Below are 13897 nucleotides of genomic sequence, written 5' to 3'. Positions count from 1 at the left end.
CGAATTATTTTTAAATCGGTGGTGGTATTGGCATGAAAACATAACAAATAAAATCAATCAAAAAATCGAAATTTTTTCTCTATAAAATATTACTTTAGAAGTATGGAAGCATAAGTATTTAAGGTATTTAGTGATTCACCGTGATAGCCCAGTGGATATGACCTCTGCCTCCGATTCCGGAGGGTGTGGGTTCGAATCCGGTCCGGGGCGTGCACCTCCAACTTTTCAGTTGTGTGCATTTTAAGAAACTAAATATCACGTGTCTCAAACGGTGAAGTAAAACATCGTGAGGAAACCTGCATACCAGAGAATTTCTTAATTCTCTGCGTGTGTGAAGTCTGCCAATCCGCATTGGGCCAGCGTGGTGGACTATTGGCCTAACCCCTCTCATTCTGAGAGGAGACTCGAGCTCAGCAGTGAGCCGTATATGGGTTGATAACGATGAACGAGTGATTCACCGTTACCTATCCCATACAAGAGTCCCATTTCTGCACAGTACCGCATGGTTGCCCTACTCGGCCGGTGTACACTATGAATAATTCGCATGCAATTCAGCCCCAGGCCTCCAGGGACTCCGGCACGTTCGGAGGCCTATGGTTATCTATTCACACTTCCCAAGAAAAGACCCTTCTGTGGGTCGAACGTCGAAAATAATGGTTACTTTAAGGGAAATATACATTTTATTTATATTTTTTGTCTTGCAAATAGAAGGCTTTCAATTTAGCGCGAATTTTCTGATAACTGAAAATAAATTTTGTTTCTTTTTTTTATTCTTTACAAGTTAGCCCTTGATTACAATCTCACCTGATGGTAAGTGATGATGCAGTATAAGATGGAAGCGGGCTAACTTGTTAGGAGGAGGATGAAAATCCACATCCCTTTTGATTTCTACACGACATCGTACCGGAACGCTAAATCACTTGGCGGTACGTCTTTGTCGGTAGGGTGGTAACTAGCCACGGCCGAAGCCTCCCAGAAGCCAAAATTATTATTATTCTACAAAAAAATATATTCAAGTTAAGCCTAACCATGGTGCAACACAAACCACAGTTGGTTTTACTGTGCACTGGTTATTATTACATAATACAATATTTAAGAAAAAAATTAAAAGTACAATCATTAGCGGGTAGTTAAATAAATAACATAATTATAGTGTGAGTGACCCGCTGCTGCGACGCTACATTTTAAGAAATTAAATATCACGTGTCTCAAACGGTGAAGGAAAACATCGTGAGGAAACCTGCATACCAGAGAATTATCTTAATTCTCTGCGTGTGTGAAGTCTGCCAATCCGCATTGGGCCAGCGTGGTGGACTATTGGCCTAAACCCTCTCATTCTGAGTGAAGACTCGAGCTCAGCAGTGAGCCGAATATGGGTTGATAAATGAATGAACATATAGGCTATATAATATCTCCGTATTCCTGCGGGTTAGGGAACTCTGCGGATGAATAGGGGGTAGTTAGGTATATATGCGGAGCAACAGGGTAACACTAGTGAGGAAGCTATTAGAAAATTAATTTCCGGCTCGGTTTCCAAGATGGCGCCGCTTCCGCTCCAAATACTAACAATGTTTGTGGATGTACGCACATGGGCACGCATAATTAGCTGAAATCCTTGCTTTATTGCGTTTTATTTACTAGCTAGTTGCCGATGGTGCAGTGGTTAGCTTCTGAGGTTATTACGAGGTCTTGGATTCGAGGCTATTTTTATTACCCGACTGCAAGAATGATTATGTTTTTCGCGCGTATCTTGTATGTATGTATGTAATATTCTTTATTACCTCATATCTTCCAAACCACTGAACGGATTTACGTAATTAGGATATCGTTAGATTTGTCTCAATAACCCAAGTGTTCTTAGATAGGTGAAATTAAAAAAAAATAACAAGACGACTGTGAGACGCTATAGACTCGAGGTGAAAAAATCGGGACCTTAGATATTGGATAGAATGATTTTCTTCTACATTATTTAATAGGTCCCGACTGTTTTCTTTCTACACTTCTGGACTGAGCTTGTTTTTTTACTTTTCAGTTTTACTTTATGCAGTCGGGTTCTTTTATTTGTTTAATTAATTTATTTATTGAGAGTTGTGTTATCGCCGCGTTGCAACGATTTGCGGTACGGACGGCTTCAGTGTGCACGTGGCGTTCGAGCCGTCCACATCTCTTGTTGTGTAATTGTTTATGGGTCACTTGGGATATGCGGGGAGAGTGACTTGTGTGGAAAAGGGGAGTGTTTGTTAACAGTCAAAGGCGCCTTTAACCCTACACACAACGTTCACAAGTGCGTGACTTCACTCAAGGTCATTATCTGCCATTCTAGGGTCTTATTTTGGTTACAGTTTGATTTTTTAATTAAGTTGTCCTGACAAGTGTTGTGAATAACCTTTGTTCGACATTAGTTTTCTTATTTTTGTAATCATTTTTGAGTCTGCTAAAAGTTTATAGAAAAAATCATGGTACCCGAGGTAATTGTGAAACCTGGTCTCACACAGACGAAGTACAAGAGTTCGCTAGTAAATTAATAAGTAAATAAAAGTTACCTACAAGCTAGTCAAGAATCTCTGTAAAATAAACAGAAAAAAACGCAAATTTTCTCGTATTGTGAGCAATTCACACTGGGAGTGTAGTGGTAACCGCTTTTCCGAGGCTTTTGTTGAACATCGCGACTGAAAGAGCAACACCAGACTCGAGGAACGACTTTCTGGGAGTCGTACACCAAGAGACAAAAACATTAGACACTACACAAATATTAAGGAGAAAGGTTTTTGTTTGTAGCGATTAAAAAAAAAAAACTCTCCGCAAATACATTATCAGTGAGTAACATTTGCTATATTTTATCTTCATATTCATACGGAAACGGGAACGACGTGGGTGAAAATGTGGAGGTCTGCTAGTCGACTGTACTTGGACCACAATGTTTTTTTTTAATTTTGGTTTTTTCTTTACGACCATAATGTTTTTTTTTTAAATTTCGATTTTTATCTATACTACGAGTCTACTGTCTTTAATACGAGAGAAAAATCTACTTATTCCATAATCTATTAATCTCTAAATCTCTCTGTCTTAACACGTGTAGAGAGGGCACAGTTGTTAACGTTTTGGTTAGTTTAGAATTCTATATTTCCTAAATTGGCATTCCCGTATTCCTATAGGAATAAAATATAACTTACTAGCGGACGCCCGCGACTTCATCCGCATCGAAATCAATGTAAACTTTCAAGCCCTATTTCACCACGTTAGGGGTAAAATTTTTTGAATTACATTATGGTTCGTCCTTTTTTTATGCTTTACGAACAAATTTTTAAAATTGTAACTCTAAAAATGAAGGACTTTCCATACAAACTTTCAACCTCTATTTCACCCCCTTCTCATTTAATTTTCGCAATAAAAAGTATCCTATAACCCGTATTATGGTCTTAAACCGTGGCAAGTTTCATTTCAATTAATTCAGTAGTTTCAGCGTGATGCCCGAATAACAAAAAAACACGGACAGACAGACAGACAAAAAATTAAAAAAAAATACTTTTAGCTTCAGTATCGATTATATAAGGAAAATTTTTTTTAAAAATATCTTCAATGTACAAAATGTACAGAATTCGTATTACTAGTATAGATGGCGCTGGCGTCCATTGTGCCACGCTAACGTTTGGTGTTACAAATCTCAAATTGCGAATAAATGTATAGAATTCGACCAGTTTTATTATAAGTATAGAGTATAGATATATTATATGTTACTCCCTTTTAATGTAGCTTTCTATTGATGTAAGAATTTTTGAAATGCAGTAGTTTTGAGTTTATTCGTTACATACATATCTTTCCTCTTTATGATATTAGTGTTTATGTATTGAGGGTAGTGTGCAATTATTTTGGCCGATGGTGTACCCATCTCGCGCGGGGTCGAGTAACTCTCAAAGGGGCGCGCTCAAAGAGCCGGGTATGTGTTAGCTTTTGTGCCCGGCTCTACACAAGCTGCTGTTTTGTTCCCTTTTCTTGCACTTTAGTGTAATAATTCGTTTTCCGTGGAGCCTTTGAAATGCTTTAACGGGTTATGTTTTCGTGGGGTGTTGTGGGTGGGACTGGGTTTGACTCCATGTTGAGGTATTTTGTTTTTAATTACTTAGCGATAAACAGTGGTATAGAACCTTGATAGCCCAGTTTGATGCGGAGGGCGTAGGTTCAAATCCGGTCCGAGGCGTGCACTTCGACTTATTAATTATGTGCATTTTAAGACATCACGTGTCTCAAACGGTAAAGAAAAGAAGTTTTTTTCAGTTGTGTGGTCAAAGCTCAGTGGTTTTTCTTGTGACACGGAACCCTAAAAACAACGGCGCAAATGCTAAGTACGGATACCGTCCCTAGGACGGTCTTTAACCTAAATCTGTGAAGAGTCATAAAGGGTCATTTGGTTCTTCACATGGACATATATCATGGCTGTCATTAGACGGTTTAGTAGATATTCGGTGACTAGTGATGTGCGCTGCGATCAATGAAGATATCGATAAAACTGTATAAACAGTTGTATCGAAAAAGCAATGGTTTTATTATCAATATCAATTTATGTTGTCAATTTGAATGTATAGGTAGGTACCTAACCATACATTTCATATGTATAGGTACATTGGTACCTATGTATTACGCATAAATCGTGTTTTAGGTGATTGATAACGCAAGCTTAATGAATACACGCAAATAATTCCCTTAAACACTTTTTACAAATATTGTATGTATGTCAGTTTTTAAATCTGACATACTTTCATATCTATCTTTTTGTCTGTCTGTTGTGTTGAAAAGCGAAAATAAAATTAGAAGTGTGTGAAATGTGGGTTAAAAGTTTGTATGGATACTCCTTAATTTTTCAAGATATATTTGCTATTTATTATATAATTGCTATTTCTAGCAACTATTTTTTATATTAAAAATTACATTATTATTCAAGATTTTTCAAAAAATTCTTTGTAATGTTTTTTACGTGTATTTTGTTGAAGTTTTAAGTTATGTTTTTGTAAAGTGATGGATTTAATCTACGTATCTATAATACATATAAAACACGCGAAAATATAAATAGAAAGGGGTCCTAACTGAAAATCAGTGCTGCATACTTTTTTTATTGAAAGTATGCGGCAAAATGCTGAGTTGGGGCCTTTTTCTAGGTTATGCCAAATATTACAGGGTATTCTTTAGTGTTTTACTGTTTGAGTGGACAATTTAGCCAGTATACAGTTTAGATTTAATGTTATATGTGGCATTGCTTAAAAATAAAGATTTTTCTTTCCTTCTTTAAATAGAGGTCGAAGGTTTACATCGATTTTTACGCAGACGAAGTCCCTGGCATCTTATAAAATGAGACAAGCAATTCAAATGCAAAACAACTTCACATAATTCAGGTTTAGTAGGAAGACAAAAAGCCAATAAGCTCACCTTATTGCACGACCGAATGCGTGCCGTGGCCAGACTTACTTCATTGGATGAAGGCGGAAACTTTGTCAGTTCATACTCTCAAAATAGGTAAGTATGGTAGCCATTTATGGAGTTTGGAATAAGAGTATGCTAACAGTAAAGCAATTTTGTAAAAGTAACAGGGTATCTGAGATCATTACTTTCGGAGCTACAGGGATTTAAAGGCTTAGATTTGCGGCGCTGCCACGGATCCCTGAAAAACGGTACGAATCCCTATACAAAATGGTACGAATTAATGACGTCGTAAGTACATAATGATCGTTAGATTTGTATGAGCGTTCAAACAAAATTATTAATATCTTTGTTATTTGTGCGTTTATGTGTATAGGTCATTTATTAAAAAATGTCACATTTAAAGTAAGGAAACAATTTTCATCTAATTACGATAAAAGATTTTTAATATATTTTGAAATTTTATAATCTTATTTATTTTGCAAATATTGCTTTTTATGTAAAAATTAGTTAACATTGACCTTCTTATTATAGGACTAAAAAGTGATTACAAATATAAGAAAACTAATGTCGAACAAAGGTTATGATTCACAACACTTGTCAGGACAACTTAATAAACAAATCAAACTGTAACCAAAATAAGACCCTAGAATGGCAGAGAATGACCTTGAGTGGAGTCACGTACTTGTGAACGATGTATGTAGGGTTAAAGGATCCTTTGACAGTCTACTAACACTCCCCTTTTCCACTCAAGTCACTCTCCCCGCCTATCCTAAGTAACCCTTAAAGAATTACACAACAAGAGATGTGGACGGCTCGAACGCCACGAGCACACTGAAGCCAACACGAGATCGAGCGGCGGCATATCCGTCACAGACTACTATTTCCAACACTAAACGGCGATAACATTCTTTACCTAAATGTATCATAAAAATCAATACATTCAAACCTAGTCCCTTTGCAGTCGTATCCACACATAACAGTGTTTTGTGATAATTTGGAGGAGAATGGGAATATTGGTCATATTCAAAATTATACAATGATACTCGTATAAAGACAAATTCAAAATTCATTTATTTCAATTAGACTTAATATACAAGCACTTTTAAAACGTTAGATAATGGCGATAACTTAACAAAATTAAGGTTCCAAACGTTAACACAACGAACACACCAAAATGTTCATTATAAAAATAACTTTCATAAAAATGTGGTATGCCTGGCTACCGTAGTCTCTTAGCCTATTGTACAGCCTGCAGATGCCACTAGTTTATGTCTCGTTCGTGCAAATGAATTTTACGGAGACAACGGCGGATGTTTATCTTGTTTCTTTATTAAATCTCGAGTCTGCGCTAAATTAAGTTTGCGCAACAGAGCAATACAGAGCGTTGATAAATTGTAACTTGAATTGTACTACTGGAAATGTTTTTAGACTTCTACCCGCAATTAAACAATTTTTCATTAATGTGTGTTGTATAGCAAAATTGTATTTTTTGACGGCCTCCGTGGCGCAGTGGTATGCGCGGTGGATTTACAAATCGGAGGTCCTGGGTTCGATCCCCGGCTGGACAGATTGAGATTTTCTTAATTAGTCCAGGTCTGGCTGGTGGGAGGCTTCGGCCGTGGCTAGTTACCACCCTACCGGCAAAGACGTACCGCCAAGCGATTTAGCGTTCCGGTACGATGTCGTGTAGAAACCGAAAGGATTGTGGATTTTCATCCTCCTAACAAGTTAGCCCGTTTCCATCTTAGACAGCATCATCACATTGTAGTCAAGGGCTAACTTGTAAATATTTAAAAAAAAAATAAAGAAGCTAAGTCTAAAAATCTGCGTGAAATTCAGTAACTATACCCGAGGTTTTTCCAAGAAACCAAGGATTTTTTCGGAGTGAAAAGGAGCCTTAGAGGTGATAATCCAGTAAAATCTAGCTGAATTAAAAATTTCAGCCAAATCTATTCGATAGTTTGTGCGTGAAAGAGCAAAATATTCATACATACTTTCGCGTTTAATAATACTTGCGGACGCCACAACTTCGTCCTTAGATAACTTCATTTTTTTTATTAATAGCCGATGGACGACCACTGCTGGACATAGGCCTCTTGCATAGACTTTCTAACACTTATTTTCCTTCATAAAATCAAGTCAAAATAAAACATTAAGACTTAGACAAAATTTGCATAGAGCTGAAAATTGGTATAGAAGTTAAAATTTCAAAGTGCCATTTGAAATTGTCAAAAATTCAGGTTTTTCCCATTTTTATTTGAAACCGCAAGTGTTTCCATGAAAATAGGTAAGACAAAAGTTGTAGATCATACAATTTATTAGAAAAAACAAAAATTGCTTTCATACTTTTTTTGTACGAAACACCATTCGCGAGATATTGCGATTTTAAAAATTAAATAATTCATATTGCCGAGATCAATTACATATTGAGACCCGTGATAGCCCAGTGGACATGACCTTTGCCTCCGATTCCGGGGCATGCATGGCATTTTCAGTTGTGTGCATTTTAAGAAATTAAATATCACGTGTCTCAAACGGTGAAGGAAAAACATCGTGAGGAAACCTGCATACCAGAGAATTTTCTTAATTCTCTGCGAACTGCCACATTGGACCAGCGTGGTGGACTATTGGCCTAACCCCTCTCATTCTGAGAGGAGACTCGAGCTCAGAAGTGAGCCGAATATGATCAGTCAAATAAGTTAATAGTGATGAGTCAAATATCTAACTTCGCCATAAAATAAATATTAAAACCATACCTACCATAAAATAAAATCTGTTTACTCTCAGTCCTAATAATCACTTGTGTGACATTCAATAACACAAGATGTCCGACTTCCGAGGTCAATAAATCAAAGAACTAAACATTGAAAAGGCCAGCAGTTGTATGGAGTTAATCCTTCGACAAAAAGAAAAATAACCGCCGTGTCGACACGCGACAATCCCTTCCCTATAGTGGTGGTCACGTATTTGAACACGGTAGCACTAGCCTCTCGCTTGGATAAATATATCTATCTTACTCACACGTAGAGGTACGGTCAACAAATCACACCATAATTAATACTAAACTCAATGAAAATAAAAAAAAAATTAATCACATGTAACGCAGAAAATAGGGACTTTAACATTTGGGGTATTTTTTTTTAATTATTTTTTTATTCTTTACAAGTTAGCCCTTGACTACAATCACACCTGATGCTAAGTGATGATGCAGTCTAAGATGGAAGCGGGCTAACTTGTTAGGAGGAAGATGAAAATCCACACCCCTTTCGGTTTCTACACGACATCGTACCGGATCGCTAAATCGCTTGGCGGTACGTCTTTGACGGTAGGGTTGTAACTAGCCACGGCCGAAGCCTCCCACCAGCCAGACCTGGACCAATTAAGAAATCTTCAATCGGCCCAGCCGGGGATCGAACCCAGGACCTCCATCTTGTAAATCCACCGCGCATACCACTGCGCCACGGAGGTCCATTAATAAAAATTGAGATGATGTAGTATTTAAATTAAAGTCGCTTAGAATTCGCATTTAATTGTATTTTCTTGTTATTGTTAAAATTCTGGATTCTGGACTCATGCATCCTGGATTATTGTTATTTTTTTCATAGAACCTAAAAGGTCATTTAAAATGAAAAATGATAAAAGAAATCTAATAATAATTTACAAATACCTATTTAACGATACCCCATTTGACTTAGTTCATCGACTTATTTTTTTATTTATCACAATTTGGTTTGGCTACCATAATGAATAAACATTACTTTTATGGCTTTAAAATGACACTCGCGGTATTTAAATGAGACAATTGACGTAAAAAATCAACAGAATAGGGCCTCTTGTAGTTTATTTACTAAAGCAATTCGAAGTAACAAACGTATGTAACTCCCTTTTCTTTAATTTCACTGTTTTTAGTTTATTCCATCCAAAAAATTACAAACTTTGATATTATGCTGTCGGTACGGTAGTCGGTAATCACAAATGACAAATAAATAAATGAGTTTTATCGACATCACAGGACATCGACAAATCCCGTCACTAGAGGCGCGGTCACGTAGCGTATTGTGGCCCAGTTAATATTATAGTAAGTTACATCCTGCGAGCCGATGAATGGTGTTAGGTTGGTGCATCAGTGACGGAGCGGAGATATGATGAGCGCATTTTTTTATTGAAGTTAATATAGTAACCGAACAGTAAGCCGCTAGATGCTGGCGGCTCGAGACAGTTGTGTTTGGAGGTCCATGCAAGAGGCCTATGTCCAGCAGTGGACGTCCATCGGCTGATAATGATGATGAATAAAGTAACGGAGATAACACGCCGCACAGATTTTTTTGTCCAGCTACTACTATAGTAAATTACATCCAGCGAGCCAAAAATTAACATTAGGTCGGTGCACCAGTGACAGAACGCAGATATGATGTGCTTATTTTAGTCTGTTTTCATTGTTAGTGACAAAAAAAAAACATTTTAGTTTTGGAACCCTATAAACATGAAGTTCAAATTCAAATAAGACGTGTTATAAGCGAAAAGTTCGTCGACGAGTGTAAAATAGCGGAATCGCACGGCTGTTAATATTGTAGTAAGTTACATCCTGCGAGCCGATGAAAAATCTAAGGCTGTGCACCAGTGATATAGCATAGATATGGTGAGCATTATTTATTTTAATTAGTTAATAATTACGAATACCATTGACCTCTTATAATTTTTTTTTAATAGGAGATCAGTGACGAATACCCTAATTTTTTTGGTCAGTTAAAATTATAGTAAGTTACATAATGCGAGCCGATTAATAATGTGAGGTCGGTGTACCAGTACCAGTAGCAGAGCGGAAATATGAGTTGCTATTTTTTTTTTTATTTAGCTAATATAACATGGTGGAAATTAAATTACAAGATAATGAACATAACAAAATTTGTAGTTAACTAAATTCTATAATTAGAGACGTAGATATATAATCTTTTAATCCAAAATGTTATTTTTGTTTTTAAAATTAAATTAATCTAAAACTATAATATAATCTAGCTTAAACTATTTTATTTACATTACACATAAAGCTAAGTGTACCGGGGTAAGCACCCTTGAGCCACTCGGAACCATGAACCCAGGCTGTGGGGTTATTCGATCCACTCGCAATACGTTTGTGAATAAAAGAAAAAAGTAGATATAAATAAATTAAATAACAATCAACCCGAAAACAAACTTTTTTTCGGAATGATGTAAGAACATTCTCACTTTACCCCGTTTATCCAAATCGGTTTGAACATACCAATCTGAAGGCTGTAAAGATTCTCATATCCCAAATAAGATCTATCTTCACCACTACCGTATTGGCATTTGTTATGGAACTTGTTTTAATCTATTCTATCTTCTATCTAATATGAAATATAATTTTCATCCGGTAAGCAGGTTTTAAGAAATTAAATATCACGTGTCTTAAACGGTGAAGGAGGAGGAGGAAACGTGAGGAAACCTGCATACCAGAGAATTTTCTTAATTCTCTACGTGTGTAAAGTCTGCCAATCCGCATTGAGCCAGCGTGGTGGACTATTGACCTAACCCTTCTCATTCAGAGAGGAGACTCGAACTCAGCAGTGAGCCGAATATGAGTTGATAACGAAGCAGGTAACACAACGGTGTTTTTTACGGACGTTCTTACAGTCACATTTTTTTAATAACCTAGATCGAGGTTCTAGCAGCTGGAAATCAGCGTCGTATGGTCCAGCATTTTGTTTCATACAGCACAATGCTGAGAATCTTTTTCAAGATTGTGCCAAACATTTTTTTTTAATCTTTAACATTTGACTTGTCTCACTTGATGGTAAGTGATGATGCAATCTAAGATAGAAGCGGGTTAACATGACAAGAATGGTGTTTGATGATTCTACTACTTTTGGTATTGAATTACCCCGGTGGTCGAGACATCAGACGCTACAATAGAGCTTACTGCTTATGGTAGGCGTCCACATATCCACATCGTACGTATCGGACGCATCGCATCTAACGGATTTTAGTATTCTTTGTAGAGAGAGTCATAGAAGTGTGTCCACTGATCAGCATCGCACTCATTGCATCAAACGGATTTAATCTATTTGATGCTATGTCACTGATACGTACGATGCTGATAAGTGGACGCCTGCCATTATGCATTGTGTTGTATGGCACAATTAATAAAAAACCTTTTTTCTTTGTTTCTTTTATTCTCTTTCTATGTGATAATGTAAAGAGTTATATAAATTATAACCCCATTAGCTACAAGTAAATTTCTTTTATTCACAAACCATAGAGTATAATGTCGAGAGGACCATTGAAGATCAGCAGGGTAACCTAAGATTAATAGCCGGTATGAAATGATGAGTAAATTAATGTTCAGAAGAGATAGAACCCACTAAGCGAGCGTAACGACGGGGTAACATGGGGTAATAGTGGCAAATGGGGTAAAGGGAGAATGTGGGGTAACAAAGGGGAAACAGGTAAAGGGTTAAAATGGGGTAACTGCGAAGCGGGGTAACAGTTATCATGAGACTCAAGCACCGGGGTACCTACAGACTGCCAGGGGAGGAATTTGAAATCAAAATTGAAATTTAAACATTCAAATTTTGATTTCGAAATTCAACCACAAAAAGCTGTAAATTGTTGTTTTTGTTCAATTCATAATAGTTATAATTTTGTAAAGCAAAACAATTTTTTTTTTGTTTGACCTTAAATTTTTTTAGTAAATCGTATTAAACCAAACCTTTTTTGGTCGAACGCCGGTTTGATGGACTTTAGCTTTAGTATGATAATATAAGACATATTTCTGTTAGTAAATATATACATTTTAAGTTGGATTTAGTTTTATATTCAGCCACAAAATTTTTATACTATCAAGAATTTTCAAAATTTACTTTATACAATAAGGGATACGTGACCTTTTTTTAATAATTATTATACGTATCAATCTACATATAATAATCTTAAGGTCTGTTTCATTAGACAAAAAGTGTCTTTAAAGGATACACTGACTCTACAGTATCGAGGGCGAAAACTTTACTTACGTACCTAGTGTGAGAAATACTTTTCTCATTACATTTCTCATTAGATTTTACCAAGCGTAGAATGCAATGTAAAGGTACTGAAAGACTTGGGCATTCGCATTTTATATTTGTCGAACTGAACAACTAGGCGAGCCAAGCAAAGAGTCAAATTGCTACGAACATCTTGAGAATTCTTGTAAACGCTCGATTCGATCAAGCAAATCAGAGGGCCTGACAGTTTGATACTGTTACTATCGCGTTGATGTAAACGCGATTGTCTAAGGAATTGAAACAGCGCCATCTAGTGGCACTACTGCGTAACTGTTTCAATTCCATATAAATTCGCGTTTACGTCAACCGGATAGTAACAGTATGAAAATATTGAAAACTCCCACTAGGTACACTCGCTAAAATGCTCGCCAGAACGTTCGAGAGAACGCTCGCTAAAATAATACGTATTTTTCTGTGATGTAACATTCGCACGAATGCTCGTTACATGTGAATGCTCAAGTCTGTCAGCACCTTTAGGCAACAAGACCACGCAGATAAAGGTTTCCATGACTACCATGAAGCTAATGATTGCTCAAAACCACCAATAGACAGCTTTGTAGGGACACTTTTTTAGGGTGTTTGGATACCACACCATCGACCAGGGGACATCCCATACCGACTACTCACAAACGCTGTAGATGCCTCAATCTCACAAATACGCCGTCAGCCAAGTGGCCCAGGCGATTATTGCTCAGTTTCCTGCAAATTTAAAAACATACTGCACTACAAGGTCATGCCGTGTGACGAACACAACATATAGTACTACGATTGGTCGGCTTCAGATTTCGCACATGATATTCAGGTGACGGTGTAAGTTTGTAGGGGCGTCTGTTATTTTAGTACTTACAGGCGCTCGAGGGAGTTCAGCTCCAGGAAGGCATCCCGTTCTATGGTGTGGATTTGGTTTTCCGATAGTTGTCTGTAAAAGAAAATAATATTTCAAAAAAATACTTTTTGGAACGGGATAAATAGCAATATTTTAAAGTACATTTTTGGAACGGCATTTAATGAATAGGAAATTAAGTTTATTTACCCGACTGCAAGAAGGGTTATGTTTTTAACGCGTATCTTGTATGTATGTTTGTATGTATGTATGTAATATTCTTTATTACCTCATATCTTCCAAACCACTGAACGGATTTACGTAATTAGGATATCGTTAGATTTATCTCAATAACCCAAGTGTTCTTAGATAGGTGAAACTAAAAAATAATTACAAGACGGCTATAGACTCGAGATGAAAAAAATTTTTTTTTTCTAATATTGCAATATGGGTATCAAATTCAAGAGCTTTTTGTGAGGATTCTAAAATGGTATTTGTTCGACTGTTTTCTAATTGCTTTCTACACTTCTGGACTGAGCTTGTTTTTTTTTTCTTTTCAGTTTTTTTTATACTTTATGCAGTCTTTTATTTGTTTAATTAA

The 13897-nt window shown here is 36.6% G+C and overlaps 1 protein-coding gene across 2 annotated transcripts in view; it reads right to left on the bottom strand.

Moving 5' to 3' along the window:
* LOC112045687 (protein slit) overlaps positions 1 to 13897 on the bottom strand; it is a 142527-nt gene that overhangs the window by 65199 nt on the left and 63431 nt on the right. Inside the window, exons 4-5 of one of the 2 annotated variants that reach the window (XM_052889563.1) lie at positions 13321 to 13392; positions 13101 to 13172 (exon numbers count right to left, since the gene is read on the bottom strand). In XM_052889563.1, coding sequence (XP_052745523.1) covers positions 13101 to 13172; positions 13321 to 13392 — 144 coding nt within the window. The remainder of the gene's footprint in view (positions 1 to 13100; positions 13173 to 13320; positions 13393 to 13897) is intronic. The other variant, XM_052889564.1, reaches the window with a different exon arrangement.

This window comes from Bicyclus anynana, chromosome 26 (genome assembly GCF_947172395.1).
Source record: "Bicyclus anynana chromosome 26, ilBicAnyn1.1, whole genome shotgun sequence".
In the NCBI taxonomy this organism is placed as follows: Eukaryota; Metazoa; Arthropoda; class Insecta; order Lepidoptera; family Nymphalidae; genus Bicyclus; species Bicyclus anynana.
The sequence above is the reverse complement of the archived record's forward strand: the minus strand, read 5'-3'. Positions and strand labels throughout refer to the sequence as shown.